The sequence below is a fragment of the Zea mays genome, chromosome 8 (genome assembly GCF_902167145.1).
Source record: "Zea mays cultivar B73 chromosome 8, Zm-B73-REFERENCE-NAM-5.0, whole genome shotgun sequence".
Classification (NCBI taxonomy): Eukaryota; Viridiplantae; Streptophyta; class Magnoliopsida; order Poales; family Poaceae; genus Zea; species Zea mays.
The window spans coordinates 33,868,777-33,891,108 of NC_050103.1; the positions used below are offsets into that span (position 1 = coordinate 33,868,777).

Below are 22,332 nucleotides of genomic sequence, written 5' to 3' on the forward strand. Positions count from 1 at the left end.
TATTACTCACAACTAAGGATTTTCATCAATTAGCTAAGACAACACATAATCCAAACACAATCATTATGAGTAATCTAGAGGAAAGACATCCTTCCCTAAGGTCACAATGGAGCAAGACACCGACAACAACATGGAATTGGAGAGCACACCACACCACACTTGCTAACCACAATAGCATCATCGATACATATATCTAACAATCTCTTCAACTCAATAACTGAGCGAACTAACTAGAACACAAATGTGCTTATTAACATAAAATAGAACTTGAATTTCGCAAGAGCAACAACGATCACCAATTCATCCTTTTCACCGAACACCTAGTAATCGACGTGATAGAGCTTTCATTTTCAAGCAAACCCTATAAACTTTCTCTCTGCCACACTCGCACACAAATACACATAACCTCATATCAACATAAAATCAAAAAAAATCTGCTCGCATTAGAAGAATTAGTGAAATAAAAGAAAGGGGTTAGGAATCACCATGACTAAACCCAGCGACGACGTCGGGGCTGCGGACGGTAGGGAGGAGCAGAGGGTATGGCCGACCAGCAAGGAGGCAGGGAGCATCGTGGTGAAGGAGATGGGGGGGGCAAGCACCAGGGCACACTCTTCCATGGGATCGGCGTTAGGGATGATGAAGATCTAGTCCGTGGCGAGACCGGCGTCCAAACCAAGTATCATTGCCGGCGGCGTCCATGGCTGGGGGCAGGGGCGAGCTCATGACTGGGGAGGGTGCAGCTGGTGAGCTGCAGGGGAGGAGCACGCCATAAGAGGGAGCAAGGGAGGGCGGCATGAGAGAGCAGGAGCAGGGAGCCGAGAGGGTGAGGGTGGTCGGTGCTGCTGCCAGGAGCTGCCCGCGTGAGGAAGATGAGGTACTACGTATAGGGGATAAGGAAGGAGATTAAGAAGTAGGGACATAAGGAGAATTCTGATTTTTCTTCTCCAATTTGTAACAAAAGAAAACACCTATGAATTCTAGGATTTGAATCTGAACGAGATGCAAACAGACCAATCAAAACAATATCAATTTTAATATTTTTGGACTACGCTTACAATGGTAGGTATTTTCGGGATCACACAAATTTCCACAGTTGTAGACAATGAAACAGATTAATTACGAATACTCAGTTCGGTTCTAGTTATCTCGGTCTGATTTAATTTTGCATCAATATTGTTGTCGTCGAGTTATAATAATATTTGCTTAGGACAACAATCACAAGAGTGGGTCGGGATTCCAAATTCATGTTCTCTTATTCCATAAATTTTAAACAGACACAAGACTCGACATTTCGCGAAATAAATACGCGAGATCGATGCGGCATCGAAATTGTAATCCTTTCGAAAGCGACGTCACACATCGTTCATATGGGCGAGAGGTTGTGTGATGTCCAGACACAGATTAGCACCTGCCACGCGCCATGATGCCAGGCCACAGAGACACGTGCAACGCAAGAATGAAAGAATTTTAAATGAAGTTTAAGGAACCAGATTCGATTTCAAGGATTAGAGTTTGGGCAAGACGTCGATGACTCAACCCAAACGATATTGGATTCAATGTTTCGGAAGATTACTAAAGTCTGAATTTTGCAAAATAAATTAGGACAATTTAGACAGATGGAGACAGACACGATATCAAAATCGTTATAGACGAAGATACTTAGAACTTAGTGGCCTTTACATTCACTGATATCCCATGCTTAAGTCTGTACTCGTTGTCGCACGAGAAATAAACACATGGGGTGTTATAGTTGTGCCACATATGCAAAGTAATAAAACTAATGTATCAATCGTGCTTACGGTTAAGAGCGACATGGACCCTCACATGATAATCAAATATAAAGATGGAAATTAAATCATGATTTTTTTATTCTAGTGGGTCACTTAAGTGTTTTGCTTAAGTGATTTTCGAGATAATGGTTACTACTTATGATTAATTGGATATTGGTAAATGCTTACACTTAGTAATTAGATGTTGTTCATAAAAGTTTGACCAATAAAAGTTTGACCAACTAAAATGCTAACCGCATAAACCTTAGCCTATCCTTGCTTGCTATGCATCTCCACCCCAGTTGCTGAGTTTCAACCATAAGTGTACTCACATTTGCTTAATTTTGATCAGAAGGATGGGAAGAGGATAACTTTAGCGAAGACGTTAAAGGATTTCTAGATCTAGCGATGCGTCGGTTATCTTCCTGTGGGATATTACCCCTGAATTCTGCTATGCTTTACTGAATAATGTTGAAAACACTTATGTCATTCGAGTTGTAATAAAGTACTCTACCCTTATTTAAGATTTGAGCAATGTCTTTTGATATACACTTATGATATCAACATACGTATGAAAATAGATTCTAGCACACATGTTATGCATTCTGTTTTTTTTTCCTAAAATCGGGTGTGACATTCCCTCAACAACGTCAGTATGGTAGCACCACGCGTGTAGCAAGGATCTCGCGATCGAGTCTAAGAGAAGTGATGGCTAGGGATTGCATGTGCTGTGAAATGACCGTAACCCCATATACTTATAAGGCCTTGTTCGGTTAATCCCGTTACCCATGGATTAGATAGGATTGGAAAAAATTAAGAAAGAGTTTGACTTATTTGGGATTTAATCCCACCCAATCCCACTCAATCCATATGGATTGAGAGCTAACCGAACAAGCCCTAAAGTGTATTAATAAATCATAGCCTATTAAATCGCTTATGACAATATGAGCTGGACTCTAGTCCAAATTGTTTATGATTACGTCTTATGCATATCTAGCATCCCTGGCCGAACGCGAACGTGAACACCTTAATGCTCTTGTCGGTTCACAGCTGCTTGTCCTGGCAAATCGAACACAATAAACACAATCCTCGAGAACAGCATGCGGTTGGCTTCATCATCTTTACTAAAACAACTGCACTGAATTTACAGCTGGTCCAATTATGTTGTTTTGTTGATCTTCCACGCTCCCTGCGTGCCCATGTTCCCACTTCCCAGTCTGCACAGCACCACGGTCCACGGCCCCTCTTCATATACCCCACCGCACTGTACACGCAACACGCTTCGTCCACAGCCCAACTACCCAAGAGCAGAGGGCAGAGGATGCCTCTTGCCGCAATGGCGTCGGCATCCTCCTCGCCCTGCTCGCGGCATCCTCTGATCTTGGTCGTTCTCTTGTGCGCCATTGCCGCCATCTCTTTCTCTTCCTCTGTGGCTGCTGGAACCGTTGGCGGCGGCACAGGCGGACTGGGCCCCATCAGCACCAACGGGAAGAACTACACCAAGGTGTGCGACCCCGCACGGTTCGTGGCGCTGGGGCTCGACATGTCACGCTTCCGGTACTGCGACGCGTCGTTGCCGTACGCCGACCGGGTGCGCGACCTCGTGGGCCGCCTCGCGCTGGAGGAGAAGGTGCGCAACCTCGGGGACCAGGCGGAGGGCGCGCCCCGCGTCGGCCTGCCGCCGTACAAGTGGTGGGGGGAGGCCCTCCACGGCGTGTCCGACGTCGGCCCCGGCGGCACGTGGTTCGGCGACGTGGTGCCCGGCGCCACCAGCTTCCCGCTCGTCATCAACAGCGCCGCGGCGTTCAACGAGTCGCTGTGGCGCGCCATCGGCGGCGTGGTGTCCACGGAGATCAGGGCCATGTACAACCTGGGCCACGCAGAGCTCACCTACTGGAGCCCCAACATCAACGTGGTGCGCGACCCGCGGTGGGGACGCGCCAGCGAGACCCCCGGCGAGGACCCCTTCGTCGTCGGCCGCTACGCCGTCAACTTCGTCCGCGGAATGCAGGACGTCGACGACCGCCCCTACGCCGCCGCCGCAGACCCGTTCTCGCGGCCCATCAAGGTGTCCAGCTGCTGCAAGCACTTCGCCGCCTACGACGTGGACGCGTGGTTCAAGGCCGACCGCCTCACGTTCGACGCGCAGGTGGAGGAGCGCGACATGGTCGAGACCTTCGAGCGCCCCTTCGAGATGTGCATCCGGGACGGCGACGCCAGCTGCGTCATGTGCTCCTACAACCGCATCAACGGGATACCCGCCTGCGCCGACGCGCGCCTGCTGTCGGAGACCGTCCGGAGCCAGTGGCAGCTCCACGGGTACATCGTCTCTGACTGCGACTCCGTACGCGTCATGGTCCGGGACGCCAAGTGGCTCAACTACACCGGCGTCGAGGCCACCGCCGCGGCCATGAAGGCCGGGCTCGACCTCGACTGCGGCATGTTCTGGGAGGGCGCCCGGGACTTCTTCACCACCTACGGCGTCGACGCCGTCCGGCAGGGGAAGATCAAGGAGGGCGACGTCGACAACGCGCTCAGCAACGTCTACACCACCCTGATGCGGCTCGGCTTCTTCGACGGCATGCCGGAATTCGAGTCCCTCGGCGCTAGCAACGTTTGCACCGACGGCCACAAGGAGCTGGCTGCCGACGCCGCAAGGCAGGGGATGGTCCTCCTCAAGAACGATGCCCGCCGCCTACCATTGGACCCCAACAAGATTAATTCAGTGTCGTTGGTTGGCCTGTTGGAGCACATCAATGCCACGGATGTCATGCTGGGAGACTACCGAGGTAAATCTATGCACTGTAGACTACCGTGGTCAGTGTTGTTACTACTGTCGTCTAATAAGGTTTTTGGTTTCTATACTCAGGTAAGCCATGCAGAATTGTGACACCATACAACGCTATCAGGAACATGGTGAATGCCACGTACGTGCACGCCTGCGACAGTGGGGCGTGTAACACGGCGGAAGGGATGGGAAGAGCATCCAGCACAGCAAAGATCGCCGACGCGACCATCGTCATCGCTGGTCTGAACATGAGCGTGGAGAGGGAGAGCAACGACAGGGAGGATCTCCTGCTGCCGTGGAACCAGAGCAGCTGGATCAATGCCGTCGCCATGGCCTCGCCCACACCGATCGTCCTGGTGATCATGTCGGCCGGCGGCGTGGACGTCTCGTTTGCGCACAACAACACCAAGATCGGCGCCATCGTTTGGGCCGGGTACCCCGGCGAGGAAGGCGGCACGGCCATCGCCGACGTCCTCTTCGGAAAATACAATCCAGGTACGTTCATCAAATCTTGGAAATGAGATGTCCTTTTCACTGCGTCGGCTCGGCATACGCCTTATGATATCTCTCAATCTCAACCATGCACACCCTGGATCTCCACTCCACAAACAGGAGGACGGCTGCCGCTGACATGGTTCAAGAACGAGTACGTCAACCAGATCCCCATGACGTCCATGGCGCTGCGTCCCGACGCCGCGCTGGGCTACCCCGGCCGGACGTACAAGTTCTACGGCGGCCCGGCTGTGCTCTACCCGTTCGGCCACGGCCTCAGCTACACCAACTTCAGCTATGCTTCCGGCACCACCGGCGCCACTGTCACCATCCACATCGGCGCCTGGGAGCACTGCAAGATGCTCACCTACAAGATGGGTGCGCCGTCGCCGTCGCCAGCCTGCCCGGCCCTAAACGTCGCTAGCCACATGTGCAGCGAGGTGGTGAGCTTCAGCCTCAGGGTGGCGAACACCGGCGGTGTCGGCGGCGACCACGTGGTGCCAGTGTACACCGCGCCGCCTCCCGAGGTGGGCGACGCGCCGCTGAAGCAGCTGGTGGCGTTCCGGAGGGTGTTCGTGCCCGCCGGCGCCGCCGTCGACGTGCCCTTCGCCCTCAACGTGTGCAAGACGTTCGCGATCGTCGAGGAGACGGCGTACACCGTCGTGCCGTCGGGCGTCAGCACGGTCGTCGTCGGAGATGACGCGCTGGTGTTGTCGTTCCCCGTCACGATCAACCTGGCAGTGTAGACTACTTGTCTGCAGGACTAGGCGTTAATTGATTCTTTTTTTTTACTCAAGGTAATAACTTTAAACCATTAAATGTAGCGGGCGAGAAAGTGGAAGCAAGTGTAATTACTTTACACAGTGCTATACAAAAGCAGAAGCAGATCGATCCATTAATTGTCACATGATTTGTATCCCTGAAAGCAGAACGGGTGAAAAAATTTACTATTGCTGTTTTGCGCCTTTGCGGCACAGTTTGATCTCATCTTAAATACAATTCTACCACGGTACTGAATCAGAGGTATTAAGTTTGATCAAATTTATATAAAGTTTTGTAATAAACTTAGTAAAACTTCAAATAATCGATATATTATAAAACATTTGACACTCGAGTGTGGTCAATTTGTCAGTCCTATACAGTAAAGACACGTCAGGTAGCCATGGATAGGCTGTCGATCATTATGACGTGACCTTTACACCGCTTACACACGTGACATCGGTCAGGAATAATTTTGGCTGCTCCAAGTGCTGCCAAAGCTTCCCATCTCGATTCTGCAATACAACTCTGCTCGTTCCAAAGTACAAGGCATATGATATAATATAGATATACTATAAAAATAAAAAATAATTAAGAATTTAATGATGCTCATTTGATATCATAAGTATTATTATTTTATTATATAGATTTGATCAAACTCGAGATGTTAATCTTTGAAAAAGTTAGAATAATTTATAATTAAGAATAAAGAGAATATTATTATATATTCCTTCTATTCTAAAAAGAGTCGCTCCGTTCTTAAAAAGTGTCGTTATGTGACTTGTGTTGATCAAATTTTATTAAATTTAACTAGACTTATAGAAAATATCAACAATATTTATATTTCTATACACTATCTAATGATTCTAATTATATATTATAAGTATTAATGTATTTTATATATTCAACCAAATTTAAGTATTTTTTATTTCTCGAAAAATGAGAATAGCCTTTTACATACATATATCCTCGTAAAGATGTTAATGGGGACCCGATACCCGCTAACATGTGGTGAATTCCCCTATTAGGGTTAGAGTATGAGACAAAAATTATCCCCATAGGTATAATTATGGGACAAAATCCTCATCCATTGGGTAAACGTGTATGAGCTTGGGAAGCAACATCCAAACCTGATTATCCATGGGTAATATTCACCCAATAAATTAGGTGTGCAACCTGTGGGGGACAGATATCTCCCGGGTCCACTGGAAGAGTAAAAGACCTCACGAAAGGCCCAAGGGCCCAATAAATCGTAAGGTCATTCTTTCGTGGGCCTGGGGAGGGACAATCAGCAAAGCAGGTTGACATGAGGCCGAATTGGTGCGAGCCCGGACGGCCCACAACGTTGAGCGAGCGACCACAACAGAGATCCGACTTTCCCGCGCTGGAGCCCCCATGCAACAGAGCCATGCGAGGATAGGTCGGCAGAACTATAGGGAGATATACTCAAACAATTCACTATCTTTTAGTTACACATTGTTATCATTTCCACGTGTATTGCCCCACGGTCGAGTATATAAGGCCTAGGGGGCACCCCTTCAGAACGATCGACCCTATTACTCAGCCACCCACCTCAACTCTCTGCACTCTCAATTCAGAGAGCTACCTTGTAACCTCATTCACCAAGCATACTCACCAGGACGTAGGGTGTTACGCATCTCTAAGCGGCCCGAACCTGTAAACATTGTCCACTGTCCCTCGTGCACCTGGCACGAACCATTTTGCTACAGTCGGCGACACCGTCCTACTCCTAAAAACACCTTGAGGGGCAACTCCGGGTGTGCGGTTGGACCCAAAACACCGACAGCTGGCGCGCCAGGTAGGGGGTGTGTCGCCGATCCAAGATAGCTCAATGGTCGTCACCTTCCACAGCAAGATCACCCTCCGTCCCGGATCCATATTCTGCTTCGGAACAATCTCATCCATAGCAGATGAAGAGGGAAGTCTACATCGCATCGCCGATCCGCCAAAGAAGAAGTCCACTCCAACACGCTCCGAGAATATCGGGGCGAGGGAGGAAAAAGCGCGACATCCAGCGCTCCGAAAAAAGATAGCCCTCAGCAAGCCAAGGGCCGAGAGCCCGCTGACTCGGAAAAATCCATTGTCTACCTCCCCGACGAAAGAATGGAAACAGGTCACAAGGAAGAAAGAAGCCGGGAGAAAGCAAGCTGCTCTTTCCGTTCCTCCACCCTCAAAGGGGAACGGAAAAAAGATCGTCACGACCACCGAACCATTCTACCCCGACGTCCTCTTCATTGGGAGAGTGGAGTCACCCCCCGTCTCCGACGACGAGCCGACCGCGCCCGGAGAAGAACCACCTCAGCGGGAATCCCGCCGACGGAGAAACCGGCGCCGAAACATTCGGCGACACCACGAGGCCGGAGAACGGGATCCGGAGCAACCTGTCTCGCGGGACGAGGTCTCGGAGATAGGAGAAACTCTGGAGGAACGCGTCTTCAGGGAACGAAGGAACTCCCGACGACGTGATCGCCGCCGAGCTCAAGAACAAGCTGAGCAAGACGCAAGGCAACGCCGGGAGAATCCACTCTTCGGGCGCAACCTGAATCCCGACTTCGCCCGAGCCATGAACACGCCGAGTGAAGTTGGGGGAGTACTAGCTCGGATAGCAGACGGACTCCCTCGGACTCCCGACGCCGAGGGCTACCGACGACTGTTCACCCAGGCAGCCAACCATCTTCTACCGCTTGCTCACCCGCCGAACGATCTACGACACGCCATCAACAGTCGCCGAGACGCGCGAAGCTCCATCAATGCTTCGCGTGAACGACGACATGAGAACGAGATCCGCCGCCGGGAGGAGTACGACAGGGATCATGGCATCCCAGCTCGGAGCCAGGCCACCAGAACTGAGTCGGCAACGGCCTCGACTGGTGGTACCACCCGGGGACGGTCGAGGAACCACAACAACAACTCCCCTCCCCGAGACAGACACCATCCCCGGCAACAGGAGGACACGTGTGGAGTGTCTGCCCTTACTCCACGCCTTAGGGCCATTCAATGGCCCCCTAACTTCAAGGTATCCAATGTCGACAAATATGAACCTAAGCAGGATCCAGGGGGCTGGCTAGCCGTCTACACCACCGCTGCTCGGGCCGCCGGGGCGTCCGAGGATGTGATGACCGCGTACTTACCCATTGTCCTCGGGCAAGACGCGCTACAATGGCTGCGACATCTACCCCGACACTGCATCGATGACTGGGGAGACTTCAGTCGGCGCTTCACCGCCAATTTTCAGTCCCTCTCCGACAAACCGGCGCAACCGTGGGACCTCAAATCCATCAAGCGCCGGGGAGACGAAACTCTCCGGTCATACCTCAAAAGGTTCTAGACCATGAGAAATCGTATCCCTGAGGTCACGGAGGCGGCCGTGATCGAGGACTTCTACAGAGGATCCAACGACTCGGCTTTCGTCCGAGCCATATTACAGAAGGCGCCGACCACCTCCGAGGAGCTATTCCGGGAAGCCGACCTCTACATCACCGCCGACGAGCGAGCCCAGGACCTCATCGGAGGAGCGAAGCCCGCACCGGCAGCACCACGACGTGACGTGAACCAGCAACCCGACAAACGCTGGGAGAAAAGACCTCGCGAAGAAATACACGCCGCCGGACCACCAACCTCTCGCGCCCGGGGGGGGGACCCCGCGGAGGCGAGCGCACGCTGGACGACATCCTCGACGCTCAGTGTCCGTACCACAAGGACATGCGCCACACTCTTCGGAACTGCCGGGACTTCAAGCACTCCGTCGGACACGGCCGACCCTTCCAACCTCTACCTCCTCCTCCGCCGAGGGGAGGGCCAGAAGAACCACGACAACCCCAGCAGCAGGAGGAGGGAGGAGAAGGAGCGTTCCCGCGTGTTGACAGGGAGGTCAACGTCATCTTCGGCGGACACGGATCACAGGAGAATAGAAGACAACAAAAGCTCAACGATCGCCAGATATTGGTGGCGACCACCGGTCCTCTCGCCCCGTACCGGTGGTCGGAGCACCCGATCACTTTCACTCGGGCGGATCAATGGCTCAACTTCGACCACCCAGGCAAATACCCGCTCCTCGTCGATCCGGTGATCCGAGAGAGCAGGGTGAAGAAGGTGTTGGTGGACGGGGGGAGCAGCATCAACGTCACCTTCCCCCGAACACTCCAAGGCTTGGGAGTTCACCTCAAAGAGCTCCACGAGTCCGACACTCCTTTCTTCGGTATCGTGCCGACTGAAGGGGAATACCCGCTGGGCCACATCTACATGCCCGTCACCTTCGGAACTCCAGAGAACTACAGAACCGAGTTCCTAAGGTTCGAAGTGGCCAACTTCGACTGCGGGTACAACACCATCATCGGGAGGCCGGGATTGGCAAAATTCATGGCCATTCCGCATTACACGTACATGATACTGAAGATGCCAGGACCACAAGGAATCATAACTGTGCGCGCTGACTTCCAAGGCGCCGCAGAGTGTTTCCGAGTGGCCATTCAAGCGGCCCTCACCACCAAACCGTCGGCGACCTCCTCGGCGCAGGCGAACTCTAAGCCTGAGGAAGACTTTACAGCGCCGGCGAACGAAGCCCAAGCCGCGACCTCTATGCGGCCGACTGAAGAAACTAAAAGGATCAACCTGGGGTTCGCTGATGAACGCAAGACTGCCATCATCAGCTCCAGCCTGGACGACAAATAGGAAGGTGCGCTCGTCCAGTTTCTGGAAGATAACCGAGACGTATTCGCATGGCAACCTGCGGATATGCCGGGAGTCCCAAGAGAACTGGCCGAGCACAAACTGAAGGTCTATCCCCAGGCAAGGACGATCCGGCAAAAACTACGACGTTTCACGCCCGACAAGAGAGAGGCCATTCGCGCCGAGCTAGCTCGCTTGGTCGCGGCTGGATTCATTAGAGAGGTGTTACACCCCGAGTGGTTAGCCAACCCCGTTCTTGTACTCAAAAAGAATAAAGTGGATTGGCGCATGTGCGTCGACTATACTGATCTCAACAAACATTGTCCAAAGGATCCCTTCGGGCTCCCGAGAATAGACCAGGTGGTGGACTCCACCGCTGGATGTTCTGTGCTGTCTTTCCTGGATTGCTATTCCGGATACCATCAAATCAGTTTGGCAAAGGAAGACGAGGAAAAAACAGCGTTCATCACTCCGTTTGGGCTTTCTGTTATACCTCCATGTCGTTCGGCCTCAAAAACGCTGGAGCGACTTATCAGAGAGCCATTCAAACATGCTTAGCCGATCACTGGGGCAAGCGCGTGGAAGCCTACGTAGATGATGTGGTAATCAAAACAGCTGGTTTTCAATAGTCTGCGGCGGTATCGATGGAAGCTTAATCCTGAAAAATGCGTCTTCGGAGTACTAGCAGGAAAGTTACTCGGATTTATTGTCAGCCACCGGGGAATTGAAGCTAATCCGGATAAGATTGAAGCTATCATGAAAATGGAGGCACCACGATCACAAAAGAAGGTTCAGTGACTTACCGGATGTATGGCAGCTCTGAGCAGATTTATATCCAGGCTGGGAGAAAAAGGTTTACCATTTTACAAGCTACTCAAGAAAGTAGATAAGTTTCAGTGGACCTCAGAGGCACAGGAAGCTCTAGATGCACTGAAAAAATTCTTGACAACACCACCAGTACTGAAACTGCCACGGCGAGCCACGTCAACTCAACCAGCTGAAGATCTGCTGCTGTATATCTCTTGCACGACTCACGTGGTAAGCACCGCATTGGTAGTCGAGCGAGCAGAAGAAGGACATGCCTACCCAGTGCAACATCCTGTTTACTTCATCAGTGAAGTTCTGGGTCCCTCGAAGAAAAAGTATCCTCAAGTTCAGAAGCTATTATATGCAGTACTTCTAACTGCCCGCAAGCTACGTCACTACTTTGATGACCACAAAGTCATAGTAGTCACTGGTTTTCCGATAGGGGATATTCTTCACAACAAGGAAGCCATTGGCCGAATAGCCAAGTGGGCTTGTGAGCTAGGATCTCATGACATCGAATTTCGACCTCGCACTGCCATCAAAACTCAAGCATTGGTTGATTTCGTATCAGAGTGGACTGAACAGCAAGTACCAGATAACCCAGAGACTGCAGAAGTGTGGCGAATGTATTTTGATGGCTCGTTGAAGCTACAGGGAGCAGGAGCAGGAATTCTCTTCACCGCGCCTGGAGGCGAGCACCTCAAATATGCCCTCCAGTTGTTGTTTCCGGCCTCCAACAATGCAGCCGAGTATGAAGCTCTGATCCATGGATTGAACATCGCCATATCATTGGGCATCAAGAGACTGATGGTGTACGGAGACTCCCTGGTAGTCATTAGCCAGATAAACAAAGAGTGGGATTGTTCAAGCGATTCAATGGGAAAGTACTGCACTGCCGTCCGAAAGCTGGAAGATAAATTTGAGGGTCTGGAATTTCATCATGTAGAAAGAGATCGGAACACGGCAGCCGATGTATTGTCCAAGCTAGGATCCAGTCGAACTCAGGTCCCACCTGGAGTCTTTGTACAAGAAATACTACAGCCGAGCATCTCAATGGATCAAGCAGAAGAGTGTAATATTGTGAATCAACTAGAGTCAGACTCTGATGACTGGAGAAGGCCAATCATTAGGTATATAAAGAATGAAGAGGAACCAGATGACAAAAATGCGGCCGAGCGTATTGCCAGACAGTCAGCTCACTACACACTCATTGGGGAAACATTATATAGAAGGGGTGCATCAGGCGTCCTCATGAAGTGCATCCTCTCATCTACTGGGAAGCAACTTCTGGATGAGGTCCATGCTGGGCAGTGTGGAATACACGCAGCATCCAAGACACTAGTCGGGAAGGTCTTCAGGTCAAGATTCTATTGGCCAACAGCGAAGAGTGATGCAGCCGAATTAGTTCAGAGGTGCGAAGCTTGCCAGTACTTGTCAAAACAACAACATTTACCAGCACAGCAACTGCAGACCATACCAGTGACTTGGCCCTTCGCGTGCTGGGGACTGGATATGATTGGACCTTTCAAGAAGGCTCAAGGAGGATACACTCATGTACTGGTAGCAATCGACAAATTCACTAAACGGATAGAATTCAAACCCATTGCCTCTTTGACCTCAGCTAAGGTCGTGGAATTCATACAAGACATAATATTCAGATTCGGGATACCAAACAGCATCATAACTGACCTAGGATCCAACTTCACAAGTTCAGAGTTTTTCGACTTCTGCGAGCTAAAAAGCATTCAGATCAAGTATGCTTCTGTAACACATCCAAGAGCCAACGGGCAGGTTGAGCGAGCCAACGGGATGATACTGGAGGCACTCAGAAAAAAGGTCTTCGATAAGAATGAAAAGTTCGCAGGAAAATGGATAAGGGAATTGCCCTATGTCGTCTGGAGCCTAAGAACCCAGCCTAGCCGAGCTCTGCATGGAAACACTCCTTTCTTCATGGTCTATGGGTCAGAGACAGTATTACCAGCCGACCTCAAGTTCGGAGTGCCAAGGTTGATCTTCGAAAGCATAGCAGAAGTCGAAGCCACCAGGCTGGAGGACATTGATGTACTCGAGGAGGAACGGCTGAATGCAGTAATCCAATCAGCACGATACCAGCAGACTCTAAGGCGCTATCACGACAAGGTCGTGCGGCAGCGATCCTTCTCAGTAGGAGATCTCGTCCTCCACCGAATTCTAATGGGGGAGGGACGACACAAGTTATCGCCCTTATGGGAAGGACCCTTCATAGTAGCAGAAGTCACTTGGCCAGGATCATATCGTCTCACTCAGATGGACGGCACAGAAGTCGGGAACTCCTGGAATATAGAACACCTCAGGAAGTTTTATCCCTAGCTGTATTTCAAAAGCTATCGGGACGACGATGTACTCTGTAAAATGGAAATATGTCATCAATAAAAAAAGGCTTCAAAGATACTCAGTTTGTTCATGATTAACTTGCATTCTTACTTAGCTCGGGGTGACCACTATGCCCTGCTAACGGAGTAATCGGCTTAAGTCGGCAATGACTTAAACCGGTGCAACATGCTCGCGCTTACTTAACTCGGGGTGACCACTATGCCCTGCTAACGGAGCAATCGGCTTAAGTCGGCAACGACTTAAGGCGGTGCAACATGCTCACGCTTACTTAACTCGGGGTGACCACTATGCCCTGCTGAACGGAGCAATCGGCTTAAGTCGGCAACGACTTAAACTGGTGCAACATGCTCGTGCTTACTTAACTCGAGGTGACCACTATGCCCTGCTGAACAGAGCAATCGGCTTAAGTCGGCAACGACTCAAACCGGTGCAACATGCTCGCGCTTACTTAAGTCGGGGTGACCACTATGCCCTGCTGAACGGAGCAATCGGCTTAAGTCGGCAACGACTTAAACCGGTGCAACATGCTCGCCCTTACTTAACTCGGGGTGACCACTATGCCCTGCTGAACAGAGCAATCGGCTTAAGTCGGCAACGACTCAAACCGGTGCAACATGCTCGCGCTTACTTAACTCGGGGTGACCACTATGCCCTGCTAACAGAGCAATCGGCTTAAGTCGGCAACGACTTAAACCGGTGCAACATGCTCACGCTTACGTAACTCGGGGTGACCACTATGCCCTGCTAAACAGAGCAATCGGCTTAAGTCGGCAGCGCATTAAGCCGGTGCAACATGCTCGCGCTTATATAACTCAGGGTGACCACTAAACCCTATTAACAAAAGCAACCGACTTAAGTCAGTAGCAACTCAAGGCGATCTGACGCGCTTACGATTACTCATATAGGGATGACTTCTATATCCCGCAAACAAGTTTCAAAACCATCGCACATCATTTTACTACTGCAAATTTACGAACTGATGAATTCTGAAACAATAGGAGAATAACAATGTCATTTAAGTACTGAAATGACGTCCTCTAACAAATGTCTGACCATGCTAACCGCGCGCTCAAAGCACGCAAAATGTTTCTCTATTTTGTGATATCTTTCTCAGGAGCAATCGACGAGGAAGGGCGACTCGAGGAATCAGGAGCAGCATTCACGTCAGCCCTTATATCTTTGGGAACAACCACGCCGAGTCTCCTCATCAAGATTCGCCCCGCCCGAATGGCCTTATCCATGGCTCTGTCGCGCTGGGCTCTGAGAGTAACGGAAGTTTCTTCAGCAACCTTGACAGCCAACCGAGCAGCTTCTAACTCCTGGGTGATGGATTTCTTGGAAGCACGGAGTTCTTTGATAGTAGCATCCTTCGCTGATATCAATTGCTTGAGCCGGGTCACCTCATCCGTGGATTCCTGCAGCTTACAGCGTTGGTTGTCTAACTCTTCCATGGTGAAGCGATGACTCCTCTCCAGGATGGTCAGCGAGTTGCTAGAATCGCGATACAATCTGTTAAGACCCTCGCGAGAAGCAACAAGGATACATTTTTCTTCCTGCAAACAAAAGTCAACTCCCTCAAACATCAAGCAAGCAATAGGAGCACAACAAGGCAAGGCACAGTTTCATAAGTCACCTTTTCAGAATTAAGCTGAGCATGAAGGGAAGAGCTCAGTGCATTGGCGTCATCTAAGGCAGCAGAGACCTAAGCTAGTTCAGTCTGACTTTGAGAATACTTTTCTTCAAAGTCAGAGCACCGCTGGACCAATTCAGCCTGATCTCGAGAATGTTTTTCTTCAAGAGTGGAAATCTGCCGAGTCATACCTAGCAGGAGACAATCAAACAAAAGGGGTCAGAATGTAAAGCAGTTTAATAGTGAAGACAAAGAGAAGCAAAAAAGCACTAACTAGCATTGGTCGCCTCCAAGTCAGAGACACGATGTTGAAGTAACACTGGATTCCAACGTGCAAGAGATGAAGCTACTTCTGGAACAGAAGCACCCTGTAACCTCAGCTGGCTAGCCATCCCATCCACCAAAGCCTGATAAGGAGAACAGATGAGTGTAATGACAGCAGTTCATGCGGTGTAAAAATCAAGCTAAAGTATATCACAGTACCTGGAGGTTGGAAAAGAACGAAGGGACCCCCAAATCATGAGAGATCAATTGATGACCGGGCGTAAGGCCGCCACCCAAAGCAGCTTGCAACGAACCAGCAGGAACCAACTCAATGCCATCAACAGAGCCCAAAACTTGGTCAGCGGGGACGCTGCCCTCTAAAGCGACTCCCTGGTCCAAAGCTTGGGCTACCACCATGTAGCCGGAGTGCGGAGGCGATCCCGCATGAACGTCCATGGAAGTACAAGAGGGAGACCCCGCTCGGACACCCTCGTGGGCTGGGTCATAGTTTGCACTGCCCACTTGAGCCGGATCATCCCCGGCAGCACCCTCGGGGGCTGGGCAGTGGCTTGCACTTCCCATCCGAACCAAGTCATCCCCGGCAACACCCTCGGGGGCTGGGTAAGGGTCAACACCATCCTTGGGGTCCAAATTCTCTGCGGTAGCCACCTCTAAGGCTGATGGGCCCTCAGTTACTTCCATGGGACCAGGACGATCCAAGCCAGTCTCCTGACCCTCGAGATCGCGCTCTAAGGTCGACGAGGCACGGGATGACCTCAACCCAGCATCAAGCACATCAGCACAAACCTCCATTACACCATCATCTGCTGGCTCTGATAACAAATCCTCTGGAACCATATCCTCAAGAGTCTGATCAAAATTCGCTAGGGACAATTCTTGCAGACCAATGATAGCAGACAAAGCAAGAGAAGGAACTCCACTACTTTCACCACTAGCGATGAACTGCCGATTGTTTTTCCGAGTCAAAGGAACTTCATCCTCTTCCTCCCCGTCGTCTTCATTAGCAACACAGGCAGCACCCCCATTGGGATCAGCAACAGATGGAGCACCCACATTGGGATCAACAGCAGATTGGGCACACCCATTGAGGTCAGTGTCAATAAATTCAGACACAGGCACTTCTTCAGCAGCAGGAACCGAAGTACCAATGTCCCAATCCAAACTGGATACTCGCCGGAGGCGTCTCTTTTTCTTTTTCTGCTCATCAGCAGAAGGATCAGGTTGATTGGCTCGGCAAGGGCGCCTCGGGCGAGTACTGGTAGGCTTCTGAATATCCAAGGTCGTACCAGCCTCTGGGAGGGGCGCCACCACCAATGTCCCAGCAGGAGCAGCATCAGAAGAGTCCTCAGCCAGCAAATCAAGCATAACACTTATCTCTGCATCACTAGGATTCAGGGGCACCTCAAAATGGACCTACCGTTCATCATCAGGAATCTCCCCGAGCGAGGCAACCAAGGCGCTAACTTCTTCAGCAGAGGGTCGCACTCTAAGGCCCAAACTGCCATCAGTAACAGGTGGATTCGACACAAAAAGAGTGAATGCTTTGGGAGGAGGCAAGTTCCAGGCTGAGTATGCCACTGGGGCACCAACATTTGACACTTTGCCTCTAAGGATCATCTCAAGTCGGTTCACCAAGTCTACAGAGGGAATTCTTCTGTTGGTAACCCGAGTTGAGTCGGCTAGGCCTCGATACAGATAAGCCGGGTATGCCCTGTCTTTCAACGGCTGAATATTCTTGAAGACAAAATCAGCAACCACAGCTTCAGTAGTCAGATCCCTCTCCTTCAGCAATCCAACTTCAGCTAGCAAAGCACCTGCCTCAGCTACCTCCTGATCCGTGGGGGACTCGGTCCAACTCGGGGTGCGAACGTCCGGCTGTCTTCCCGACCGAGGGGGGAGAGAGTTTCCATAATTCTCAACAATGAACCACTCCAAGCGCCATCCCTTGATGCTGTCTTTGAGAGGGATTTCAAGATACTCAGTCTTCCTCCCGCGGAGCATCTCCAAGCTAGCGCCCCCAACCAACTGATGTTGTCCTCCGGCCATCCCAGGGCGACAGTGATACAAGTACTTCCACAACCCAAAATGTGGCAGCACGCCAAGAAAAGCTTCGCATAAATGAATGAAAATGAAAATTTGCAGGATAGAATTGGGATTCAGGTGGGTCAAGTTAAGATGGTAGAAATCAAGGAGGCCGCGGAAAAAGGGAGAAATGGGAAGACCGAGGCCGCGGAGAAGGAAAGGAGCGTAAATCACGGACTCATGGGTATCCTCTGTCGGGACAGTGACCCCATGGCAAATCCGCCAAGAACAGAGCTCCCTCGGGGGAAGGACCCCGATGGACACGAGGTGGAGAAGTTCGGGCTCGGAGATGACAGACATGTGGTTACCTACGAAAGGCAACTGGCTGTTGGGGTCGATTGGAGGAATCACCGCGGCAGACGAACTCGAGGCCTTCCTCTTGGGCGCCATCTCGATTCTACCAGCGAGCAGAGTGGGAGGCGAATTGCAGAGAGGATTCGGAACCAAGAAAGCAAGAACTAGGGCACGGAAAGCAGAGGCGGCTAAAAGCGCAGCACTTATGAGATATTCCCGAGCCAGATACCGTTTCAAAAATCGCCCAGTCAGCACCCGACGGTTACTTCCAAAACACCGGCGTGCCACGTCATCACCCGACAGTTGACTCTAAAACTCCGACATCGTGTTCAGTCGCTCGGCGTTACCTCTAAAACACTGACGTCGCCCTCAAGTCGCTCGACAGTTGACTCTAAAACTCCGACATCGTGTTCAGTCGCTCGGCGTTACCTCTAAAACGCTGACGTCGCCCTCAAGTCGCTCGACAGTTGACTCTAAAACTCCGACATCGTGTTCAGTCACTCGGCGTTACCTCTAAAACACTGACGTTGTCTTCAAGTCATTCGGCGTTACCTCTAAAACTCCGACATCGTGTTCAGTCGCTCGACAGTTACCTCTAAAACGCTGATGTTGCCTTCAGTCGCTCGGCAGTTACCTCTAAAACTCCGACGTCGTCTACAAGTTACTCGGCAGCTACCTCTAAAAACGTCGATATGATGCCAGAGTTATTTACTTACAAATTCCAAGGAAATCGACTTCACAAATAAGCAGGATAATTGGCACAGAGAAGGCAACATAATTTCTTCATTAAAGGGAAGATATCATACTTACAAATCAACTCATTATGAGTTGATACTTCCCTACTACTACTACTACTACTACTACATTACATTAACTACTCTATACTACTGATACTACTACATTATACTACTTCTAATCTATACTAATATCTAAAAACCAGTGGCATTTAGCCACTGGCCTTGTTGCTGCCCTTGCTGCTGCCGCCGCCACCGCTGCCGCCCCTGCTGCTGCCGCCGTCGTCACCCTTGCCACCGCCGCTGCTGCCCCTGCCGCCGCCGTCACCGTCACCGCCGCCACCGCCTTCGTCGTCGTCGTCGTCGTCCCCGCCATCGCCGCCACCGTCCTCCTCGGACGAGTCCTCCTCGTCCGAGGAGTACTCCGACTCATCCGAGCCCTCGAGCCCGGAGCGCTCGACGACCCGGATGTAAGTCTAGACCTCCGCCACAAGCCCCTGGGAGTCGTCTGAATCGTCAGACGACTCACACAGAGGAATGGGAGCCGGGGACCCCTCGGACTCAGAGGAGAACTCCTCCTCTGAGTACTCCGAGTCACCGAAGTCCTCGGATGGAGGAGTCGGCTCACGCTTGCGCTTGTTGTTCTTGCCCATGGTGGAAGCGAAAGGGAGAGAAGAAAAGCAAGCAACAGAGAACAGCAAGAGATGTGAAAAAGCCGGAGAGGCAACGACATTATTTATAGAAGAAGAAGGCAACCGCTCACCTCCAACCACGGTCACTGAACAGTCGCAAAGCATTCAATAAGCACTTCAACCCGTCTGAAGACACGTCAGGCGGCTGACGCCGTTTCACGCAACACAACACCCATTGGGACTCCAGTCAACAGCGCGGATGATATGATTACACCCGCCGTCACATCACATTACTACTCAGAAGCAGCCGGCTAAAACACTCAGCGTACCAAGTCGTCCCTTGCCCACACCCATTGGGGGGGACGCCCAGGAATTATCAGTATATTTTTCAAAACTGTCACATCCGTGCAGGGCAGGCAATGAATACCTCAAGACAAAAATGAGATATCAGTAAGGATCAGAGAAAAGCCAAATATAGCCGATGAAGTACAAAATATGGCCAACAGAAGCGACGTGAAGACTAGACAGAGAGCGTCCATCAAATGTCCAATCAGTCGTAGAGCAAATAAATTGCACCACCTAGCGAGATATGGGCAGATCACGAACTCGGCTGAAAAAGACAAAATACATGCTGACCTCTAAAGCATGATATGGATGACATAATGCTGACCTCTAAGGCATTCAGAAAAAAGAAAGGGTTATTCTCAGCAAAAGGACACAAAATGAAGACCTTCGAGAGGATTATTTTCAAAAATCCACTCAAAGCTCGGGGGCTACACCCATTGGGTGCACCTTCGGTGCACCCCATGGATCACCATTTCAAGCCAAGATGGTGCCGACCTCTAAGGCATAAGACAAGATTAAAGACAAGGCTAGCCCTCAACCAAAGCACAAGAGTAAGATGAAAATAATTTCTGATGAAGACCTTCGAGTAGATTATTTTCCAAAATCTACTCGAAGCTCGGGGGCTACACCCATTGGGTGCACCTCTGGTGCACCCAATGAAGTTCAGGGTCCTACAATATGAAATGCCGACCTCTAAAGCACAAGCACGAAACAAAGCTTCAGTTTATGAGTGATCAAAGCAGGAGGAGACAGTAAGAAATCGTTTTCCCCAAATTACCTGCAAGCTAGACCTGGGATCTTTGGGCTGATTACCTCAAAATCAACCCAAAGATCGGGGGCTTGTGGGGGACAGATATCCCCCGGGTCCACTGGAAGAGTAAAAGACCTCACGAAAGGCCCAAGGGCCCAATAAATCGTAAGGTCATTCTTTCGTGGGCCTGGGGAGGGACAATCAGCAAAGCAGGTTGACATGAGGCCGGATTGGTGCGAGCCCGGACGGCCCACAACATTGAGCGAGCGACCACAACAGAGATCCGACTTTCCCGCGCTGGAGCCCCCATGCAACAGAGCCATGCGAGGATAGGTCGGCAGAACTATAGGGAGATATACTCAAACAGTTCACTATCTTTTAGTTACACATTGTTATCATATCCACGTGTATTGCCCCACGGTCGAGTATATAAGGCCTAGGGGGCACCCCTTCAGAACGATCGACCCTATTACTCAGCCACCCACCTCAACTCTCTGCACTCTCAATTCAGAGAGCTACCTTGTAACCTCATTCACCAAGCATACTCACTAGGACATAGGGTGTTACGCATCTCTAAGCGGCCCGAACATGTAAACATTGTCCACTGTCCCTCGTGCACCTGGCACGAACCATTTTGCTACAGTCGGCGACACCGTCCTACTCCTAAAAACACCTTGAGGGGCAACCCTGGGTGTGCGGTCAGACCCAAAACACCGACACAACCTAATAGACAATAAGCTCAACAACTAACTCAACATCTCCCAACCTAGGTGGCCAACCACCCGTCACCCTGCCCACCAGTCCATGTGTCACTTTGTGTTTTGTGATTTTGTATGCTTAACAATGTTTTTTCTTGTTACATGTTAGATTTATTGGTGATATATTGTTGTTGGGTGTCGTGTAGCTGTTAATGTAATATAAAATTGAAAGGAAAATACGGTTAACCTTTTCCAACAATTAATTTTGGTGGTTGAATGCCCAACACAAATATATGGACTAACTAGTTTGCTCTAGAATACACGTTCTACAGGTGCAAAAAGGTTCAACATAAACCAATAAATATTCAAGTTAGGGATCAAATTCAAAGGAGCAAAGAAACTTGAGTGTGCTGAGGAACGGCGCACCGGACTGACTGGTGTGCCAGGACCATACAGCTCAAACCATCCACTCTCAGGTTTTTTCAGGCGCCCTCTGCTATAATTCACCGGATTGTCCGGTGTGCCACCAGACTGTCCGGTGCACCAGCGGAGCAACGGCTAACTCGCGCAATGGTCGACTCTGAGAGAGTGTTTGTTTGTGTTCTTTTGCGCTCTTGTGCTTGGATCGCTTTCTTCCTTCCTCATTCTTGTTCCAAAGTGACTTGTGATCAAAGCAAGAGACACCTAAGTGTGTGGTGGTCCTTGCGGGGTCTAAGTGACCCATTTGATTAAGAAGAAAGCTCACTCGGTCTAAGTGACCGTTTGAGAGAGGGAAAGGGTTGAAAGAGACCCGGTCTTGGTAACCACCTCAACGGGGACTAGGTTCTTTGGAACCGAACCTCGGTAAAACAAACCATCGTGTTCATCCGCTTATTTTCCATTTGATTTGTTTTCCCCTCTCTCCCGGACTTTATTTATGCTCTAACGCTAACCCCGGCTTGTAGTGTGTGCTTAAGTTTATAAATTTCAGATTCCACCTATTCACCCCCCTCTAGGCGACTTTCAATTGGTATCAGAGCCCGGTGATTCATTAAGAGTCTAACAACTCGAATTGATGTCGGGGGAACACACCAAGAGGGAGATCGTGACCGGTGACAAACCCGCAAGCTCGGGGAGAACCCTCTCAAGGGAGTCCGGCCACAAGCATAAGGAGGAATCTTCTTCCTCCAACAAGACGCATAGGAGAAGTGACAAGAAGAAG

The 22,332-nt window shown here is 50.6% G+C and overlaps 1 protein-coding gene across 1 annotated transcript; it reads left to right on the forward strand.

Annotated features, from left to right (window-relative positions):
• Window positions 1-3,066: 3,066 nt before the first annotated feature.
• On the forward strand, window positions 3,067-5,956 carry LOC100280070 (putative O-Glycosyl hydrolase superfamily protein). Its single transcript, NM_001153010.1, has 3 exons — window positions 3,067-4,561; window positions 4,642-5,055; window positions 5,173-5,956. Exons 1-3 carry the CDS (start codon window positions 3,094-3,096, stop codon window positions 5,796-5,798), a joined length of 2,508 nt encoding a protein of 835 aa, NP_001146482.1. The 5' UTR covers window positions 3,067-3,093; the 3' UTR covers window positions 5,799-5,956.
• The last annotated feature ends 16,376 nt before the right edge of the window (window positions 5,957-22,332 follow it).

What these genes read in the sequence shown, in the direction of transcription:
- LOC100280070 (NM_001153010.1), top strand. Translation starts at nt 3,094, where the DNA reads ATGCCTCTTGCCGCAATGGCGTCGGCATCCTCCTCGCCCTGCTCGCGG. An exon ending in CATGCTGGGAGACTACCGAG is followed by an intron (nt 4,562 to 4,641) that starts GTAAATCTATGC and finishes TTCTATACTCAG; the next exon opens with GTAAGCCATGCAGAATTGTG. An exon ending in CTTCGGAAAATACAATCCAG is followed by an intron (nt 5,056 to 5,172) that starts GTACGTTCATCA and finishes CTCCACAAACAG; the next exon opens with GAGGACGGCTGCCGCTGACA.